The sequence below is a fragment of the Penicillium alfredii genome (genome assembly GCF_028826965.1).
Source record: "Penicillium alfredii strain IBT 34128 chromosome Unknown utg000004l_segment0_segment0, whole genome shotgun sequence".
In the NCBI taxonomy this organism is placed as follows: Eukaryota; Fungi; Ascomycota; class Eurotiomycetes; order Eurotiales; family Aspergillaceae; genus Penicillium; species Penicillium alfredii.
The window spans coordinates 139442-158927 of NW_026622701.1; the positions used below are offsets into that span (position 1 = coordinate 139442).

General features: G+C 53.8%; 10 protein-coding genes across 10 annotated transcripts; 4 read left to right on the top strand and 6 right to left on the bottom strand.

Annotated features, from left to right (window-relative positions):
• Positions 1-167: 167 nt before the first annotated feature.
• On the bottom strand, positions 168-843 carry NUU61_001682 (uncharacterized protein; the record flags this gene model as incomplete). The annotated part of the gene is made up of 2 exons (XM_056652264.1): positions 168-422; positions 484-843. 2 exons carry the CDS (start codon positions 841-843, stop codon positions 168-170), a joined length of 615 nt encoding a protein of 204 aa, XP_056513331.1.
• Positions 844-1209: 366 nt separating this feature from the next.
• On the top strand, positions 1210-1995 carry NUU61_001683 (zinc-finger domain-containing protein; the record flags this gene model as incomplete). Its single annotated transcript, XM_056652265.1, has 3 exons — positions 1210-1548; positions 1633-1800; positions 1867-1995. 3 exons carry the CDS (start codon positions 1210-1212, stop codon positions 1993-1995), a joined length of 636 nt encoding a protein of 211 aa, XP_056513332.1.
• Positions 1996-2246: 251 nt separating this feature from the next.
• On the bottom strand, positions 2247-2779 carry NUU61_001684 (YjbQ family protein; the record flags this gene model as incomplete). The annotated part of the gene is made up of 2 exons (XM_056652266.1): positions 2247-2405; positions 2504-2779. 2 exons carry the CDS (start codon positions 2777-2779, stop codon positions 2247-2249), a joined length of 435 nt encoding a protein of 144 aa, XP_056513333.1.
• A 587-nt stretch (positions 2780-3366) lies between these two features.
• NUU61_001685 (uncharacterized protein) lies at positions 3367-4308 on the bottom strand (the record flags this gene model as incomplete). Its single annotated transcript, XM_056652267.1, has 2 exons — positions 3367-3477; positions 3541-4308. The coding sequence occupies 2 exons, from the start codon at positions 4306-4308 to the stop codon at positions 3367-3369; spliced, it is 879 nt and encodes a 292-aa protein (XP_056513334.1).
• Positions 4309-5317: 1009 nt separating this feature from the next.
• Positions 5318-6123, bottom strand: NUU61_001686 (uncharacterized protein; the record flags this gene model as incomplete). Its single annotated transcript, XM_056652268.1, has 3 exons — positions 5318-5431; positions 5508-5798; positions 5836-6123. The coding sequence occupies 3 exons, from the start codon at positions 6121-6123 to the stop codon at positions 5318-5320; spliced, it is 693 nt and encodes a 230-aa protein (XP_056513335.1).
• A 495-nt stretch (positions 6124-6618) lies between these two features.
• On the top strand, positions 6619-8294 carry NUU61_001687 (F-box domain protein; the record flags this gene model as incomplete). Its single annotated transcript, XM_056652269.1, has 3 exons — positions 6619-6905; positions 6970-7213; positions 7293-8294. 3 exons carry the CDS (start codon positions 6619-6621, stop codon positions 8292-8294), a joined length of 1533 nt encoding a protein of 510 aa, XP_056513336.1.
• A 185-nt stretch (positions 8295-8479) lies between these two features.
• On the bottom strand, positions 8480-9572 carry NUU61_001688 (DUF3431 domain-containing protein; the record flags this gene model as incomplete). The annotated part of the gene is made up of 4 exons (XM_056652270.1): positions 8480-8643; positions 8700-9062; positions 9117-9208; positions 9274-9572. The coding sequence occupies 4 exons, from the start codon at positions 9570-9572 to the stop codon at positions 8480-8482; spliced, it is 918 nt and encodes a 305-aa protein (XP_056513337.1).
• Positions 9573-10238: 666 nt separating this feature from the next.
• NUU61_001689 (catalase) lies at positions 10239-12298 on the top strand (the record flags this gene model as incomplete). The annotated part of the gene is made up of 11 exons (XM_056652271.1): positions 10239-10266; positions 10319-10445; positions 10506-10529; positions 10589-10799; positions 10859-10951; positions 11002-11009; positions 11070-11193; positions 11249-11536; positions 11591-11675; positions 11730-12158; positions 12225-12298. 11 exons carry the CDS (start codon positions 10239-10241, stop codon positions 12296-12298), a joined length of 1491 nt encoding a protein of 496 aa, XP_056513338.1.
• An 852-nt stretch (positions 12299-13150) lies between these two features.
• NUU61_001690 (sulfite oxidase) lies at positions 13151-14935 on the top strand (the record flags this gene model as incomplete). The annotated part of the gene is made up of 2 exons (XM_056652272.1): positions 13151-13371; positions 13486-14935. The coding sequence occupies 2 exons, from the start codon at positions 13151-13153 to the stop codon at positions 14933-14935; spliced, it is 1671 nt and encodes a 556-aa protein (XP_056513339.1).
• A 375-nt stretch (positions 14936-15310) lies between these two features.
• NUU61_001691 (putative inositol polyphosphate phosphatase) lies at positions 15311-19141 on the bottom strand (the record flags this gene model as incomplete). Its single annotated transcript, XM_056652273.1, has 5 exons — positions 15311-15386; positions 15448-16375; positions 16440-16649; positions 16700-19022; positions 19088-19141. 5 exons carry the CDS (start codon positions 19139-19141, stop codon positions 15311-15313), a joined length of 3591 nt encoding a protein of 1196 aa, XP_056513340.1.
• Positions 19142-19486: the final 345 nt, after the last annotated feature.

Here is a 19486-nt window from a genome sequence, read left to right on the forward strand (position 1 = left end):
GTAGACACAAATGATCATTTGAAAAGTATTGATTCGAGCGAAGCAAGCTCTCTATGTAAATACACCCGACTCCATGACCTATGCTGAACGCTAAACGCCAAATCCCAACCATCGAGGTATTTCCCTGGAGATATTTTTTGTCTTAATACCTCATCACGGTTTGAAGCTCACCGGCTCTTGCGCTTCTTCTTCTTTTGTGACGGGGCCCCTGTCCCACCCTGGCGCGAGCCGGAGATACTCGTTAGCTCGGACAGCCTGACCTTCTCCGGCCGGTTCCTTTCCTTTTCCTTCTTAGCTGCCTTTTCCTTGGCTTTGTTAATCATCGCTTCGACTTGTGCGGGATCAGAGGGGTTCATCATATTCATATCTTCGTCATCCGATTCCTTCTTCTTGTCGGCAGATTGTTGTGATTGTTGTGGAGTCTGGTAAGAGTTAGAAACGAGATGAGAGCCCCTCGACAACAGATACCGGAGGAATACTCACCGAGCTCTTCTTGCGCTTGAAGTTGCCGTAGGATCGGCGACCACCATAGCAAGCATCCTCGTCCGCATCCAACGAGTCGGCCGCCACCACGAGTGGTTGCGGCGCATACTGGTTCGTGGCAGGCGGCACATCCAGCACCCATTCTGTCTCACCAGCCTCGGCAGCTTGTCTGGCAACTGCTTCGCGACGCTTTTCCTCTTCCGCGGCAAGGGCTGCAGAAATAGCATCTAGGTCGGAGCGCGGGGTTCCCGGACTACCGGGCTCGGTGGAGAGTCTCGGGCGCTTGGGGGTGGGGGGATTGTCATCCGATGCAGGAGCCTCAGGTTCTTTGGCAGCTGCTGAGGCCGCAGCTCGCTGCATGAACTGCACCGGAGGTTAGCTCCGCTCGTCTGGGTGCTCTAGATTTGGCTTACCTTCATCGTCAGCAGACGTGACGACATGGTCTTTTCGGGCTTTGCAGCCGCCCCCGGAGAGGCTGGCATGATGAAGTATATTTGGGCAAAAAGAGTTGAAGCTGAAGCAAAAACCAAGTAAGTCGCAGCGGGCAAAGCAGCGACAAATCACGCGGCAGAAAAACCAAGTCCCGGCGGCATCTGGCTGGAGATAGAAGGCGGTGGGAGCCCACCAAACCACACCTCGCGGATTATTCAGAGGCGCCTTGCACCTCGCTCCTCCCGGCCCCAGCTGTTTCTCTTCCACCTCCTTTGCCCACTCGGTCTACCCAGCATGATGTCCTGTGGCCGCAGAGTTACGGCCTTAGCGTCGGTTCGCCCGCGCTTCGTTGTCCGCCCCTACTCGTCGACCGTGCCTCGCCTGTCCGAGAACCGCATCCAATCCAACGACCCGACCCCGCCGACCCCCAAGCCCAATGTCTCTGGGTCCAATGCCATACCAACTGACTCATTCGGATCTTGGGATGCTTCTCTGCAGGAGGAGCCTGAGGTCGCGGAGCGCATCCGCAGCCTCCAGGCGCCGAACCGGGCCAACACCTGGGCGGCCAGCCAGCAGCCCCGTGAGCAGGCGATGACCGGTCCTCGCTTCGAGCAGACTATTATGGAAGTGCAGGTGTGTTTGTGTTCTAATCTTTGTTCAATTGGTTACAGTTTTCTTTTGCTTCCCCCGGTCAATTGCTGACAGCGGATTCTATAGCCGCGACCCATGGCCGCCATTGAGCTCATCCACAAGCAACCGGTGCGGTGGACCAAGTCCAAGGTCGTCAGCTGCGACGGCGGTGGCGGTCCTCTCGGCCACCCCAAGATCTTCATCAACACCGACAAGCCCGAGATTGCGACCTGCGGGTACTGCGGGCTTCCCTTTGTACGTTGGCCTGCCGATCTGCACATGTGGATGATAACTGACTGTTTTTTTTTTTTTTTCATTCAGGCTCACGAGCACCACCGTTCGTACCTGGAGTCGCTGCCCGAAACCAGCTACCCCCTCCAGTCGGCTGGCGACGCTGCCGAGGTGAACGAGACCCAGCGGGTGACGGAAGGCGGACTGGAGCAGCGATAGACCACTCGCATCGATTTCCTTATGTTGGCGTTGATCATTTCTTGCGTTTGTTTGTGACCTGGTTTTGGGCCCGAGGCCGTGTACAGAATTACAGAATTTTGATCAATGGGCTACTCTGATCGATGGGTGACTGCCAAATTCGTTTGTAGGTATTTGGGTGTGTGTAGAAACTCCCTAGTATGTTCATGTTTGGTCTTTACACCGCATTGCCCTGCGGGTCGTCACAAATGCCCCCGCTTCATGTCATCGAGTCAGGCCTTTTCCCCCTGGATGGTGGCCACGACCTTGCGAGTGTGTCGACTCGTCCGGAACTCGAGATACCAAATTCCCTGCCACGTGCCGGTAGCGAGACGGCCATTGGAGATGGGGATGTTGACGGAGGCGCCAACAAGAGCGGATTTGATATGGGCCTGCGAGTAGATCAGTATTATGCTAGCTACCTACAGAGAGAAATCTCTCTCTCTCTCTATCAAGAATAAATAAAGAGAAGAATAGAAAGAATGCATACCGGCATATCATCCTCGCCCTCAGCAGAATGGCGATACAGCGTGCCCTTCCGGTCCGCGGGGGCAATGCGATCCAGCGCATCACTCATGTCAGCGCGCACATCGTCGTCCCAGTTCTCGTTGAGCGAGAGCGCACAGCTGGTGTGTTGCACGAACAGATTGAGCATGCCGACCTTGTAGTCGCGCAGCTCGGGCAGCTCGGACACGATCTGGTCGGTGATCAGGTAGGAGCCGCGGCTGCGCGAGGGGAGAGTGAAGGATTTCTGAAACCAGGACATGCTGGGCGAGCGCGAGGTGAGGCACAAGTAAAGAAGCAGAGGAAGAAACAATCCCACCACGAAAGCTCGAGGGTGGAGCATTGGGGGAAAGCGAAGAATCAGCATGCGGTGATTGGGGTGGATGTGGGGGCTGATGTCATTCGATACTTGGTCTGTTTTGTCTACTATGAATGTCGGAATATCTGAATATCATTGCAATACATTTGAATATCATCTGATTACAAGTCGCTGGCCTTCGGCTCGCTCCGGTGGCTTTAGGAGACGTAGTAGATACTCAAGATTGGATTTTGAAGCCTTATTTTGTCCTGTTTAATATGTAGATAGCTATTTTACTACTACTATCCTTATTTCACTAATACTTTTCTTTTATATCTTGTAACTATTTTGTTTAATCTATTTTCTAATCATTTTTTAATCCTCTTTTTAATCTCTATTCATACCCTTTTCCCTATATCTATCTTGATTAGTTGAACTAAAGTTGCCGCGGGTCAAGAAACTTGAATCAAGGAAGTATTTCGCTGCGTTCACATATTCTTATATTAAAGATATTATATGCTCTTGCTGTCCTAAGTTATACCATAAAATATCTACGTCGCATCGCACACTGTCGATTGCACCTTAGGCGGGTTGCTATCGGCGCTGCCCCAATTTGCGTCGCCGATTGCCTTGCCGGCGTCGGTGCTATCGTCGGCACGAATCTGCTCGAGTTAGTCTCACTGTCCAAATATTCAGACTGCCATAAGACAGAAGAAGGGCCATACGTAGTACTGCGGGTCCACAAAGTACCACCAGTCCTGACTGCGGAAGGCGTCGTTCAGCGACTGGCTGGCGGGATCGGTGAAGGCAGTACTGCGCTTGTTGAAGTTGGCATGTTTCGACCAGGAAACATACACCTTGGGGTGGTCTTCGTTCTTTACACCATTGGGATCTTTGACGTCGCCGGCATGGACCTGGTCAGTGGTTAGGGTGTTTTGAACATCACTCCAGGCGAGCCGGGTGTAGCCACTATGGGCCGAGAGCAGAATGGTTGTAGGCTCCCACTTGTCGTCGTCACCACGCGAGTGGACAATGATAACACGCTCCCAGTCGTAGTCATGACCCGTATCGATGCCAACGAACTCGGCGCCGTCCTTCTCATAGAAAAGGTTGTACACCACGCGCACGTCGCTGTCGTTGCAGCGCGAGTACGTGTAGTACACAGGAAACGCCGGGCCCGGGTTCCCAGTATCGACATCCGGGTTGCGACACTTGCACCCGACATCCGGGTAGTCACACTGAGCCGCTGCCGGCGTCTTGTGGTCGTTGTCGTACACGTCTGGCGAACTGGGCGACCCGCCAAACGCCCAGGTAGGATAGCATGGTGGCTGGTCCCGGGCCTGGCCAAAGAACCACACCGGTGCGTATCGGTCGGCGAGGTCCACGCTGCCGGCGTCCAGCAGCGAGCCCATCTCGTCGTCGGATATTTGGCTCACAGCGGCCACCGGACCGGCCAGAAGCATAGCAAGACTGCCCCACAACTTGAACCACATAGCGCTGGAGAAGAGAGTAACGGGAGAAGGAATTTGAACAATAGAGACCCAGAAATGAAAATCAGTGTGATTTGCCCGTGTGACCCCTGTACATGAACAGCTGGCGGATGGGGGAGTAGCCTCGGGACAAGACGCCGGCCATCATTTTATAAGAGAGACGACCAGCCCATGGAGGTCCAGGGGGAACGGAGACGAATTTCCTGTTCAGGAGATGAGCTGCTGAGGGTCACATCGTGCCGAGATCTGGTGAAAGCACTGCATTAGCATCGGAGAAGCCGAGGACCGAGAGGGAGATAGAGAAAGAAAACATGGGGGCCGACGGGGATCGGCATAGATCCATAAAGCCTTACAAGATGGGACTGCGGCCGAAGATGGCCCGACTACATGCACGCACCTATAGCCACGCAGATATAAATACTTAAGCTCGCCTTCTGACTCATTATGTTTCTTGTGGCCTACTCTGTCTCTCCAAGATGGAACCAACCCTGTTCATATACGATATCAACCGAAAGGCGGACATTTTACAATCAGCCCAAGTGGGCACTTCGAGTTTGTTACACGAGTATCTAGACACTCTGCAAGAGTTCCTCGAAGATGAAGCAGTCCAAGTGATGCACTCCAGCTATAGTCCTGATAGTGCGCATATCACCATCGACTCAGGCTGGATGAGGCAAGGAGATAACGAGTCAAGGTGTGGAGCGTCTATTTTTTTATAGAGACAGTGACTGATGCTGAAACGGAAACAGTCCGAGTACCAAACCATCTTGAGATGTCCCCAAACCACTTAAGTGTCGAGCGTGGCTCTTGTGTGTATCTTAGTCCACAGTGGGTGATTGGGACTTGACGATCGCGAGGGTTATCCACTTGGCAAAGTGGACATGCCCGGACTTTTCCTATGTCGAAACACGTTTTCGCGTAACGTGCGCTGATTGATAAATGCGATTGGCGGCCATTTCTGCTCTTCTCTTTCTTTTCTTCTGACGGATATCCCTCCCACGCAACTTCATTGTCATGTCGCCTGTTTTCCTTGCTGGACCCGGTGGCCATAGTCGTCCAGCAACTCACTGGCCCCGTCCATGCCAGACCACTTGGGAAGGCCGTCGGCAATGTCCATGGCCCGCTGCTCATAGAAGATATGACATCTATCATATACAGAGTCAGCATCCACCCATCAACCGTAACCATGAGAAGGAATCCACACACGTTGGCTTGAATGCCTCCCGTTTCTGGCGGTTTTCATCCTCGGAGCCATTGAAATCTATCGAGGCCGGGAACAGCAAGCAGACATTGCGGCCCTCGTCCATGAGCGGAGAGCGACAGAAAGAGCACGACACCTTGGTGGGCATCTCATACTCCTGAGACTTGTGAGCAGAGGAGTAAAAGGACAATCCACTCGCCCCCTTGGTGAAGGACAGGTCTTCTTTGTGGAAGATGGCCGCCCACTGGAAGGGCGCGCCGTGCATGACCTGGCATCCATGGCAATGACAGAACTTGGCGTTGAGCGGCCGGTCACGCTTCGACACGTACGAGATCTTCCCGCATTGGCAGTGGACACGCCACTGGACTGATCCAAGCTCCTTGGGGGTTGGGGGTAATACGGCGGACGATTTTTCCAGGCTTCGTTGTCGAGCGTGTGTTCCGGGGGTTATTGGTGAAGGCCGGCGAGGGCAGGGGAGCAGTGGTTTCCAAGATGCCCATTTCAGCCATGATGACGGATTTGGAGAAGAAAAGAAGGGATGAAGGAGAATTCTTCAGGACATGCGAGTGTTCTCCAGAGGAAAACTGGGATGGTTCTGCCTTGGCAGACAGGCTCATCGTGTGATGTCATCATGGCCGCCGCAATTCAGGTTTGTTCAGGTGGATCTAAAGAGAATTGAAGATTCAGGGAAGATCAAGAAATATTCACGAAGATCAAGGAAGATCAAGGTCTAGACCGACTTGGAGAATATATTGTCCATGTGTATGCCTGTCAGTATACTAAACATAAGCAAGTGGACTCGGTGGATCTCGGATATCCCATGTTTACCCCAGATCTACTCGAGGCACTTGACAATCCATGGGCTATTGCAATACTATACCCTACACTATTCCAATGCTATTCCAATGCGATTCTACTGAATACCTCATCTACTCATCCACGCCATTTGGCGACTCGCTGCATGTCTTGATTGGATGTTTCATCCCTGTTGCGGGTGGACCCTGCATCACGTCGTCTTTCTTTCACTTCTTCTCTTTCCCTTTCTGCTTCTTCACAATGCCTCATCGAAACCCTCCATCCCCCCTCCCCTAAACCTCCCCTCTTCCTCTCCCATGGGCCTCTTCACTCGCATCCGGGAGCGTTCTCGGCGTAGTGCGGGGAGCGCGATCGAGCCGCCAACGCCGCCCACACCCCGCGTCAACGGCCGCGACTACACTCGAAAGCTCCCTCGGCCCCTGCTGGCGCGCATCTTCGCCTTGGTGTGTCCGCATACAGTTGACAACTCTTACAGCACCTCTGAAGAGTCCATGACCGATGGCTGCATGCTTTGCGACATGCGCGACCTGGCGCACTGCGCGCTGGTGTGCAAGCGGTGGTTTTTGGATGCCCGCGCTCTTCTGTATGGTATCCCAATAATGTATGATGTGTCAATTGAGGGAGGAACCTAATGTTTTATTTTCTAGTTATACAAATGTTCGGATTGACCCGGTGCACTACTGCGAGCTCGAAATTGAATTGGCGGCCAAGCGAAAGCGCCGCTCCTTCTTTGATCGCAATGGCGACCCCATTGACGCACCCCAAGTCCGTCTGGAGCTCTTTATGCGAGCGGTGCGGGCGTCGCAAGGGCTGGGCAATATGGTCTTGTCGCTACGCATGCCGTACATGACCCGCGAGGCCAACAAAGCCAATATCGCTCGCACCATCTCTGTACTACCCTCATCTTCGCTTTGTGGATCTGCCGGCCGGTCTCTTCAGTGACGAGCCCTCGTGTCTGGCACTGAAACAGGAACTCATCATCCGATGCCCAGATATACGCCGAATGAGCTATCGTCGTGGCGCCGAGGCGAGTATTGCTCGTCTGCCGGGATCGCGGCTCTGGGTCAATCTGGAGATGCTGGAGTTGTCGGGCCTACAAATCGAGCCAAGTACTTTGCGAAATGGCCTGGCGGCATTTCCCCGGTTGTGCGACCTCACGCTGGAGGATCTGCCCTGGCTCGATGACTCTGCATTCACCGTGAACACGCCTTTGCCCCCATTTCCCGCGCTGCAGCGACTCACGCTGCGCAATACCCCCAATGTCACGGCAAGCGGGCTTGTCGCGATTCTTTCCGTTCCGGCCAACCAGGCCGCGCTACAGTCATTGACGCTTTCTGACACCGGGGTTCTTCCGTCCATGCTGCATGGGCTGCTATCTGCAGCCTCGCAGCTCCAGAGTCTCTGGGTTGTCCAGGAGGTTTCTCGATCCTTCCCGATGGAGCAGATTCCGGCCATGGCATCCAAGTCGCTGTCATTGCTGCACTATGAAATAACCTCCGAGGCCGATAATCACGGCATGCCGCCGGTCGCGGGCTCGTACTACACCTATCTTATTTCTTCCTTGATGTCCCGGGCCTTGCCGGCTCTGCGCGATCTCTATGTGCGCGATGCGCACTTTCCCGACACGCTCATGCTCACACCGCCGCCGCGACTCCTGGGCGGCGGAGAGGACGGACCCCAGTTGGTGGGCGGTGGTCTGTCGCAACCGTTGAACGTGTATAGCAAGGGGCTAGATGAACTCGAGTGGAACTTCACACCATACGACCCCGGGTCCATGGGGCGCCGCGAGGCCCGGACACGGCCCGTCAGCTTCCAAGAAGCGCAACTGAGCCGGTCCTGGGGCGGCGATGCGCGCAAGAGCGTGCTGGTGGGCAATGGCTTTGGCGGGTTCCTGGCTGTGCCGACCGAAGAAGAACGGCCCAAGAGCAGTAACGGATACAAGCGGGCCAGTCGGCAGGACTTGTGGCGGTGAGGCCATGCTTGAAATGCCATCTGGGAAGATGAGAGATTGCAGAGGGATGTGTCTCACGAAGATCATGAATGAGTACATATATGCATTTAGTTTTTATGGGCAACGCGCACATGCTGTTTTCCTGTTTCACATATGAGGCTGGGCCGAATTATTTAAGACGAAGGTGGTTTTCTTTTCTTTTCTTTTCAATTTGTCTCGTTCACAGCGTCGGGCCAGCCCTTGGGCAGCACCAGACCGCGCCAGACCCACTGGCTTTTAAGCTGTTCTTCATTCATATCGCAGTGACCGTAGGTCTCGCAATAGCAGGTCTGGGGATCGAGACAATACCGAGGACTTTTGCCAAACAAGACTGCGGTATATCAGTACGGAACTATACGAGAGTGAAAAGGAAAGAATAGGTCATACTATGCCACATATATTCCAGAACACGACCACTCGTGCCCATCTGCAACGTCGAATCAATCAGCCACTGCCGGATCCGCACGTAATCCTCGCGACTGCGCGACTGGATCGCCTCCCGCGACACTGCGAACTGGCTGCAGCACGGGACGCCCACGACCTCGGGGAGCTGGACGCCGGGGAAGAGCTCCAAGAACTGATCCGGGTATACCATGGCTGTTGAATGTAGAGGGTCGTCAGGTCGCTCGCGGTAGTAACGGGCTGGTTCAAGCTCAGCGGGGCAGCCGACAGCCCAGGCGCAGCGCAGGTTGACGTAGCCGGCTTCAAGGACGAAATCGAGGTTGAGGTCTCGAATGGAAATGACGGAGTCTGGATTGGAAGATAGGTAAGTAATATATTCTCAGAAAGAGGATAATAGCATACCATATAAAGGATTGTCATTATGCCATTGATAGCGGCCTCCGTGCAGGAAGATAGTGACGTCGGGAAGAGTCCAATACCGGTCGACCAGGAAGCTGTTGTATGCAATGAGCACCCACATATCCATGAGGGGGAAAAAAAAGAAACCCAGGCAACGCACGTCAAATACACCATGGCTTCATCGCCTTTATTCACCGGTACCGTCAAATTGGCTTCGGGTGGCCCATCGGCTCGATAGATACTGACTCGCCTATCGGATAGATGCTCGTCGACCCAGGACATATCCGTGCTTTGCATTGCAGCAAAGACGAGTTCCGTTTCGAGCGGCTTCGGCGATGCTGCGGCACTCGAGGGTTCGCCGTTCATGATCCGCCGGGATAGTAACAGGAGTGCCAGTGCCAGCCCCAGGCACATAGACATCCGGGACCGAAGCCCACTGTGGGGATGCAGCCAGCTCATAGTGACATGATGAGAGAAAGAGAAAAGAGAGAAGCGTTCGGAGAACGTGTGCCCAAGGGACCAAAAAATCCCCGAGGAGCTGACGTCAATTTGTCAGGGGCGTTTCATCTGTGGAGAAGACGAGATGAAGATCTCCAATGATCAGGACGAGGCGACATCGGGAAGCGATGATCGCGTTTTATGACAGAAGGGATCGACAGGTGGGTCCTTCACGAGAGGCCCATCAGTTCTACTTTCTACTTCTACTTCCTACACTCTCGAAAGATCATATATTAGGCCGAAGTGGTCGGATATGACGGGCGAAAGACACATTCTAGACAAGATTTCCAGGTATTGATTAGGATTTGCCTCGGGGGTTAGGGCTAGCTTCGGCCGACCTCAATGGGAATTGGATTTTTCTGTGCAATCAGGAAATCACTAAACTAATCAAAGGACCATTGGAAATTGACTGCGGCTTTAATTCTCCGATGATGTCAACATATCTCGCATCCGCCGGCAACCCTAAATCGAGCGACGACCAGAAACCCGCAGACTCAACCGTGGATCAAACCAACCGATAAAAAGAAAGCGCGAAGAGACAGGCCAACTTATTTCCTTCCACAAATCCATTTGCGCAGACGACAAAATAACCTCAATTGAACGGAAGACGCTCATCAACAAGTAGCTATGGAGCGATACTATACTCTTGCAGAAGGTACTCATCAAGATAATCTAGAAAGAAAGATCAAGAACTAAGAAGCCTACAGGATGTCCCTATGCCAGCAATTCCACCTCCGTGCAGGTCCGCGGGGGTGGTGGCGGTCTTGGATTGTTGCAAGACACGCAGCTCATCGAGACTCTGGCTCATTTCGCGCGAGAGAGAATCCCCGAGCGGTACGCTGTCCACTATACATCTTGCAAAGACACTCCCAGCTAACTACGCTCATCGGATAGAGTGGTTCATGCCAAAGCTGCTGGGTAAGTCTGGGTTTCAGTCTCCGACTCCAAAACTAGACGAGTACTGATTGCAACACCAGAGCATATGGCGACTTCACTGTCACCAATGACTGTTCCGACATCACGTCTGCGAGTTTCCTGAACCAAGTCGGCAAGACGACTCCCGTCCTGTTGCGCATTTCCACTGTTGGACCTGAGGCTGGCTCGGCCGATACCGCACGCGATGTGCACGGCTGGGCGATGAAGTTGTATACCGACGAGGGCAATCTGGACTGGGTGTTCAACAATACGGTATGTAATCCCTATGCGCGTTGTCCTGAATTGTATTGTATTCACTCACACCCTTCAAGCCCGTCTTCTTCATTCGAGACCCGATCAAATTCCCCTCGCTGAACAGGTCGCATAAGCGGAATCCACAGACTCATCTTCCTGATCCGAACATGGTGAGTTTCCATTCAGTGTTTAGAGAAATGCCAATGCTGACCTTTCTTAGTTTTGGGAGTACGTCCACCTCGAATAACTGAGGTCTATGTATTGTACTAATCACGACTATGCTGATAGCTTTCATGTTGGAAATCCCGAAGGATTTCATGAACTTCTCCATCTGTTCAGTGATCGAGGAACGCCAGCCTCTCTCCGCCATATGAATGCCTACAGTGGACACACCTACAAATTTACCACAAAGGTACTTGAACGAACATAATGGATGTCTATTCGCCTTTTGCTTACGCAGAGAACAGGATGGCTCGTTCAAATACGTCAAGATCCACATCAAAACTACCCTGGGCATCCGCAACCTCACCAAGGAAGAGTCGACCCAACTTGGAGGAGAGAACCCAGACTTCCTCATCCAGGACCTCTTCGAAGCCATTGAACAGGGCAACTATCCCGTTTGGAATGTCTATGTCCAAGTGATGGACCCTTCGCAGGCTGAGAAGTACCGGTGGAATATCTTCGATATGACCAAGGTTTGGCCGCACGAGGATTTTCCCTTAAGGAAAATCGGCAAGTTGACGATGAACCGGAATGTAAGTTTCAATCACCTATTAGAAGAAATTTCTGACACTGTATCCTTATGACAGCCCCAAAACTACTTCACAGACATCGAGCAGGCCGCCTTCTCGCCGTCCACGCTGGTTCCGGGCATTGCACCATCCGCGGATCCAGGTAAACCATACCAAATTTCGAATATTGATGGATCAAAACTAATATCTCCACTAGTCCTCCAAGCCAGACTATTCTCCTATCCCGACGCAGCCCGGTATCGGCTGGGTGTGAACTACCAGCAACTCCCAACAAACGCAGCCAAAGCACCAGTATACTGCCCATTCCAGCGAGACGGCCTGATGAACTTCTCCAACAACTATGGCGCCGACCCCAACTACGTCGGATCCTCGCTGCAGCCGACCAAATTCTACCAGGAGGTCAAAGGCATTGGACCCAGCGCCCTCAGCACCTTGACCGAGCATGAGCAGTGGGTGGGCCAAGTATGTAGCTTCCAGAGCCACATTACCGATGAGGACTTTGTGCAGCCCACGGCGCTCTGGGAGGTCCTGGGCAAGGAACCCGGTCATCAGGAGAGGGTTTTTGGCAACGTTGCTATTCATCTGCGCCAAGTGAAGAGCTCTAGGCTTCGCCATGCTGTTTATGGTATGTTCTATTTTCCCCCTCCGATTTATGTTTTTATTTATACTAATATTGACTGAAACTACCTAGATTTGTTCTCGCGTATTGCCCCGGACTTGGGTGCTGGCGTCCAAAAGGCAACCGAGGCCCTCGTTTCGTCCTGAGGAGGGGGGATTCCCATCAGATTTGTTTGAGAATAAGTAGTAATGAAAGTTTGATTTATTCTTATGACTAATATGTCTTGATCTTGGACAGTTCTGTCCTCGGGCATGCGGGTTACACTAGTGACTGGTGGCACCAATGCGCTGGTTAGTGCCGTGGGTTAGCGGATACAAAAAGTGCGGACAGTAAATCTTTCTCTCTTTACTGTACTTGATTTTTGTCTTGTCTTGCTGGTGTGTGAGAGAGGAGAAGCAGAACAATCCACCTGTTGTGTAGCTGCCAGTCCCGAAGCCCTAACGTTACCTTCCATCTATCATCTCATTAAAATGGCTCGCCTTGCACATCCAATCGGATCATGCGTCTTCAATTGACTTTCACAGGAAATAGAGAGCCAGCCAACCATCAGCATGACCGTCGCTAGCCAGGAAACCCTAGCCAGCCTTCCCTGTCCCACAAGAGCCCTCGAGCCCGGCTCCAATTTACATGGCTCCATGTTTTGCACAAAAGATCCCATTGGATTGACTTGAGAGACTATTTCCCTGGTTATCAATGGTAAGGATTAATGTTTACATCATCGAACCCATCCCTGGTATGCACCGGGCACGCCGCCAGTCATGAGGTCATTCAGCGCACTTCTAGACAATGCAATAGGAGGTTGACGGCTGTTATATCTTGTAGGTTTTTCATTCGAGGAATGTTTCACTGGTGCTTGGATCGCAAGAACACACGCAAAAAGTGTCACAGCTTCCTCGTTCTCTGACAGAAAACTTGAGGCAACTTCTTGTTCATTGAAACCTCTAACCTAGCGCCTTGAAAAAGAAATTTAGCTTCATTTTCTTCTATTGCTGCCCGAAATGGAGCTCCCAGCCGAGCTGGACACCACGAATCGTGCCGATGAATGGGTGATCGAACAGGGCATGGCAGGCCACAAGCTGCCGATCCTGGACCAAACCGGAAGCGACACCGTCCACCTGTATCCCTCACGTCAATCCAAGCTGACCAAAGACGAAGAGGTAATTGAGTCAGTGGGGGATCGCAGCAAGCTGTTCGCCCGAGAAAAGGACGGCTGGAAAGGGTATAGTTCTTCTTCCGTGCGGAGAGAGAGAGCAGCGGATATAGATAGCTGGATATCACGCTGACCAAACACCTATTGGAATCGCTAGATATATTGAATGGGAGAGCTTTCCAGAAAAAAGGCCAAGGCACACAAGGTGCTTACCGCGCAGACCTTCGCCCAGAGTCCGGATTTCATGTTCGGGCCTATTCCGGGCACCAACCCCGTGCTCACGGGCGATGACTTCAAGGAATGGCATCAGGCCATTGGGGGTGAGCTGACAAGTGTGGCAGCCGACTCGTGGCGGACAGTCCTGCGCGAGAAGCATCCGGACATGCTGCATCTTCTGCAGTTTCCCTACAACGGGGAGCCACCGAAACGACTGGTCACATCCAAGGTGGTCACGCCGAACCCGTTGCACTTCGTGCGCAACCACGGCGGCATCCCGCTGATTGACAAGGACAAGTGGAGCCTATCTCTCGATGGGCTGGTGAATCATCCGCGGTCGTATACGCTGGACGAACTCAAGGACGAGATGAGGTTCCCGCGCATGGAGAAGCTCGTCACGATGCAGTGCTCGGGAACGCGTCGCATTGAGCAGATCAACATGTACGGCGGGCAAGGCGATGAAGTGCCGCAGGCGCCGTGGGCGGAGGGGGCTATCGGCACGGCGCGGTATGTCGGGATCAGTTTGAAGAAAGTGATCAAGGACTGTGGAGGGCTCGTCCGGCCCGCCAAGCACCTCGAGCTATACGGCGCCGAGACCTACATCAAGGACTTGGAGGCGATGAACTACGTGGTCAGTGTGCCGTGGTCCAAAGTCAAGGCCAACGAGGTAATCTTGGCCTGGGAGATGAACGGAGAGCCACTGCCTAAAATCCACGGATACCCGTTGCGAGTGGTTGTGCTGGGGTATATCGGAGCGCGCAGTGTCAAGTGGCTCTACCGCATCAAGGCCATTGAGAACCCATCCCGAGCCCCCGTCCAGAGCAAGGAATACCTGTATTTCAACCAGCAGGTCGGCAAGTACAACATGCGGCCAACAGACGGAATCCAGATCCAAGAGATGCCCGTCAGCTCGGCGATCATGTCGCCATGGACGAAACAAGCCGTCATGCACACCGGCAAGATCCGGTGTAAGGGTTGGGCGTATTCGGGGGGAGGCCGGTGGCCGGAGCGAGTGGAGTTGTCGGCCGACGGGGGGTTCACTTGGTACGAGGTGCCGCCGGAGAAGCTGTCGAAGAAGGGCCGCTGGACGTGGCGGGTGTGGGAAATCGACCTGCCATGCGACGTGGAGGGCTGGATTGAGATTGTGTGTCGGTGCTGGGACAACTCGCTCAATACACAGCCGCTGAATGTGCGCGCTGCCTGGAACTGGGGTCTGCATGTCACCTCTTCGGCGCATCGGATCAAGGTGTATAGCATCAACAAGAGCCGGCCCGTGACGAAGCAGCGCTTGGACAAGTATGAGCAGTTGGGGATTCCTCTGGCCCCGCTCACTCGCTATGAAACCGTCCCCGGGCAGTCCATGGAGGAGTATGAGCAGTTTTGGCGCGAGCATGACCCGCGCGATGTGGATGACTGATATTACTCTGGGATTCGTATTTCGTCATGAGAATCTCTAAGACGTCACGCAAGCCCCTGTCTTCTACTTGTAAGCCTTGAAACTGATCTACAGTTGTCACCGTAGAAAAGTGTCACTTCATCTCATCTCATCTACACTAGATCTTCCAAAGAAATATAGGCTATAGACAGGGACCACAGACCCATCATCATACATGTCTATCGTGAAATCGTTAAGTCATACAAAATACACCGCGCCATGCGTCTGCTCCTCAAAAGGTGTCTAGGGAGAAGAAAAAGAAAAAGACGCTCGCTCATGCCACCAAGACTCAATCACCAGCAATGCTTTTTTTTTTTCGCCGGTCTCTGTTGAAGATGCAAAACATTTACAGCGAATTTATTGCCCCTTGCCCAAGATCAATGTCCGGGCTTGGCGGGGATCTGTGCCGAGGACCGTGATGAGATACTCGATACTAGAAGACCAGTGAGTAAATAATACACTAGCAACACACAAAGGGATAGGCAAGCGCTTACCTAGCGTCGGAGGCCAGCCGGCGTTTCTCGTTCTGGAAATCCTGCTGGCAGGCATCCCATGTCGTGGCCCGTTCCTGCGGCAGCACTGTTTTGACGCGGACCTTAAAGGATGCACTCACCGGCCGGTGGTCGGAGGCGAAAACCTCATGCCGCCGGTAGTCGAGCTGCTTGACGCGGCCAAGGCCACGGTATAGGACGCGGTCACACCAGGCAGGAGACCGCTTCTTATCGCTGGAGTCGTACTGGGCGGTGCCGACATCGTACTTATAAGTCGGTGCGAACGCGATGGGAGCTTCAGTGAAGCTCCGCAATCGGAAGCCGGGGTTCTTCCGGCGCGAGGCGAGCAGCTGATCACGCTCGAGGAGCTTGGGGAGGTTATTTTGACGGATTGCATCAATAATGACATGGCGAGGGATTGCGTCGATGCGGTAGTTGAGGTCTCCGTTCAGGATGCATACTTCGTGGTCCATAATCATCGTTCCATCACCGCCACTGGCATACTGGTCGGACCGCACCGTGAGGCTATTCTCCGCGGGCAGGGATTCCGCCTCGAGAATAGCAGCGATGTCGTTGTTGCGATTCGCGGTCTGTGTCTGGCCGGCTGCCAGATGGCAGTTCACAAAACACATAGAGCTATCATCGAGCACAAACCGAAGAACCAGGGCACCTTTGTTCCCGTGCAACCCTCCCATCCCCCGCTTGATCTCCGATGCACTGAGGCTCCTAATATTGTGGCGTTCCTTGTGCTTGACGAAGACACAGGTGAACAGACCAATCATGTTCGCGGAATGTAACAGAACATAGCTTTCCTCGAGAGGCATGCATTCATGAAGAGTGCGAGTCAAATGGTCGATCCATACTCGGTACTGGCGACTCATGTGTTCCTTCTCGCCATTTTCCTTCTTCTTGCTCCCGAGGAGTAAGCTCTCTGCGAACGCAAGTTAGCAACTGCAACATGACCACAAAAGGAAAAAAGGAAATACTGGACATACTGGCTGTGATCTTCTTATTCTCAAGGTCAACAAGCTCTTGGAATCCAAAGACCACAATCTCTGGTGGATCCTCTGGGTTGACAGCATCTCGGATGAAATCCGACGTGCGAACACTACCAGGAGTGGAAGCACCCGCGTTCCACGTTACAATGACAGTCCGGATTTCACGGAAGGTGCAGAATTCGACATCTTTGTCCTGCATTCGAGCATCTGTTGAAGGTTAGAGACATTCCAGGACTCCAACGTGGAGAGAAGCTTACCCAGCCAGTCATCTTCCAGCATACCATCCCAGAGGCGGATGCAGTTGTCCGTACCAAGGGAAGTCACTTGCAGGCGGTTCATGGTCCACACGCTGCTCGTGTCCAGCACGAATCCGCAGACAGGGCTATCATGGGCGTGCCAGTCCTTCTTCACAGTCCAGGGGTTGGTGTTGACATCGTAGACATAAATCATGCCTGTCTTGTATCCAGCCCACAAATAATCACCTACAAACCCGAGACAATTGATCTTGTAGACGCTGACATTGACCACGGCCAAGCACGTGTAGTCAGTCGACGAGTAGACGGTCACCTTGCCGTCTGCATGCCCCAAATATACTCGGCCACCATCTCGGGTGGTGTAAGCTCCAGACGTTACGTCACCCGAGTGCTGCAAGCCAAGTGGCCGTTTAAATACTTTGAACGAGTTGTCATCGCGCGCATTAGGGCGATAAACATGAACATCTTTGCCCGTAGCTAGCCAAATCTTGTCCCCTACCACCATGGAGAATGTATGGCCTCGGGCAACTCGTTCGTGGGGGCTGTGGTAGCTATATTGCAGATTGGGGGTCCCGGTCTCATCCGGCAGCCATACCAGCAGACGGCCTTCGTCATCCAAAGTCCACATTTCTTTTTTGTGGCGCAGAATCTGGATGACCTCCCGCCGAGAAGGATACGACCGCGTGGCTACAACAGATTGAGATGCAATGTCGATCTCCTGTAGCTCTCCGTTGCTAGTTCCCAGCCAGATGCGCTGGCCTTCATCTTCGAGGCCTTTACCGGGCTTAAACGCAAGGCACAAGCTCTTCACGGTTTCGCCGTGACTGTGACTCATGACTTGTTCACCGGTAGTGAGATCCCAGGCTCGTGTCAAGTAGCCAGTTGTGCACGCGTACTTGCCACACACGTCAAGCAAGCGAGTATCGTACCTCGTGAGGATCTCTCTGGGTCCGGTTTTGTAGAATGGGGGCCGTCGGTTGGCCTGGGATGCATCCGGATAATCGGTCCGGGAGATAGGCGGCTCATCAGCGGTTTGTTCTTCCTCTTCCGTGTCTGTCCGTGCAATGCGACGCTCAGGTAGCGACTCGCGGGACCATGACTCCTGGCGTTGAATATGCCGCTTTGTTTGAGTCTCGCTGGTATGAGGAAAGGATGGCGCGGACCTAGCGACTGGCGTCATCTGCGCAGGACTGTTCACGCGCTGTGGTGAATCTCGTACCGGGGAATATCCGCCCCGGCGCGGGACTCCCGCCGGCCGAGGGGGGAGCCCCGGGCGATCGTGAGGACTGTCGCTTGCTCGAAGTCGTTGTGTCGACATGGGTGGCGCGGTTGACGCCGACTCAGGAGATTTCGAAGGTGCTGAGGGTATTTGTACCATCAAAGGTTTAGTAGCCCGCGAGGGTTCCGGGACAGGGCGAGCCCTGGAGAATCCCAATTCTCGAGCATCTTGTCTCGCATGGGCAGTAGGAGCTGGTAACCGGTCCTCAAACAAGCGCCTATTCGGTGGCTCAGTCGTGGACCGGGGTGGTGGCGGTTTGGGAATAACTCTTTCCGTATGCACTGGCTTGGTAGTCGGTTTTTCCGGGCTGCTAGGAGGGGTATTGAAGGGAGATACGGCGGCATCTTCAGAGGGATCTCGTTCTGATCGCGGGGCTAATGAGTTGGCATCGGAGTGGGATAGCATCGCTGGCTTCGCCGGGATTTTGGGCTTGTCTGCGCGATTGGCCGGTGGCGGCAACGAAGCGCTCTTGGATTTCCGATCCGCCGGACTACCGTGTCCAGTGATGGCGAGCCCACCGGGCGAAAGCCGGTTGATTGAATCCCCCACGGGTACGGATGAGCCAAGTTTGGGGGTTTCGGGTCGAGGCACCGGTATTGGAGACATCGACTGGCGCGGGCGATGGGTTGGGCTCCGAGACGGGCGATTGTCCTCCTGATGGGATGGTGTCTGATCTCGCTGGGAGCTCCGCGGAGGTGATTGCGGCGCATCAACGGTCAAAGTTGGGGCAAGCTGAGGCGACGAGTGATGTACGCTCATCGAAATGGGCCGACCACTTCGGCTGCCGGGGGACCCGCGAGCACGGGAGTGGGCGCCGTTGGTATGCTCATAGCGACGGCTGTGTCTGTCTTCGCCCGCCGAGCTCCATGGGGAGTGTGGGCGGGGCAGGTCCAACGAAGCTCGACTGGAAGACCGGGGCTGGTCGGTGGGATCGGGGGTTCTCAGACACTGGGTTGCGGAGTCGCGTGGGCTGGGAGCCAGGGTGGAGGGGGATCTGCGGTGAGCAAGATTTTCGAAGTGGGAGAGCAGGGAGGACACGGGTCTCTGCTGATGCCAGATGGTGTCAGTCCATGAGCGAGATCACGAGAGATAGGTAGGTTGCGAAAGCGTACAATGGGGGCGTCATCCGTGTTGTCCGGCTCTTTGCTGGTTCCCTCCATGGCCATTACCGCGAATCCTTCACCGATACCAGCCGGAAGGATCGATCATAAGCTTGATTGTTCGTGCCTGAAAGTCCCGTCGTGGATCTTAGTGACGACACAGCGGGAGTTCGGAGGCTACGGGGGACGGGGTAGTGATGCCGGGAGTAGTGGGAAGCTTGAGGGGGGGGAGACGTAGAGGGAAAGCGGCACAAAGGCCGAACAGTAAAGAGAGACCGTCAGAGGGTCATGCGAAGAGAAAAATCGATCAAGCCAAAATCCGCAAAAAGAAAAATCGTAGCAAGTCGAAAAGACAACGAAATGGAGTGGCGGGGAGTGAAGAGTGGAGGGAATCACGGGAAGTGGGCAGAT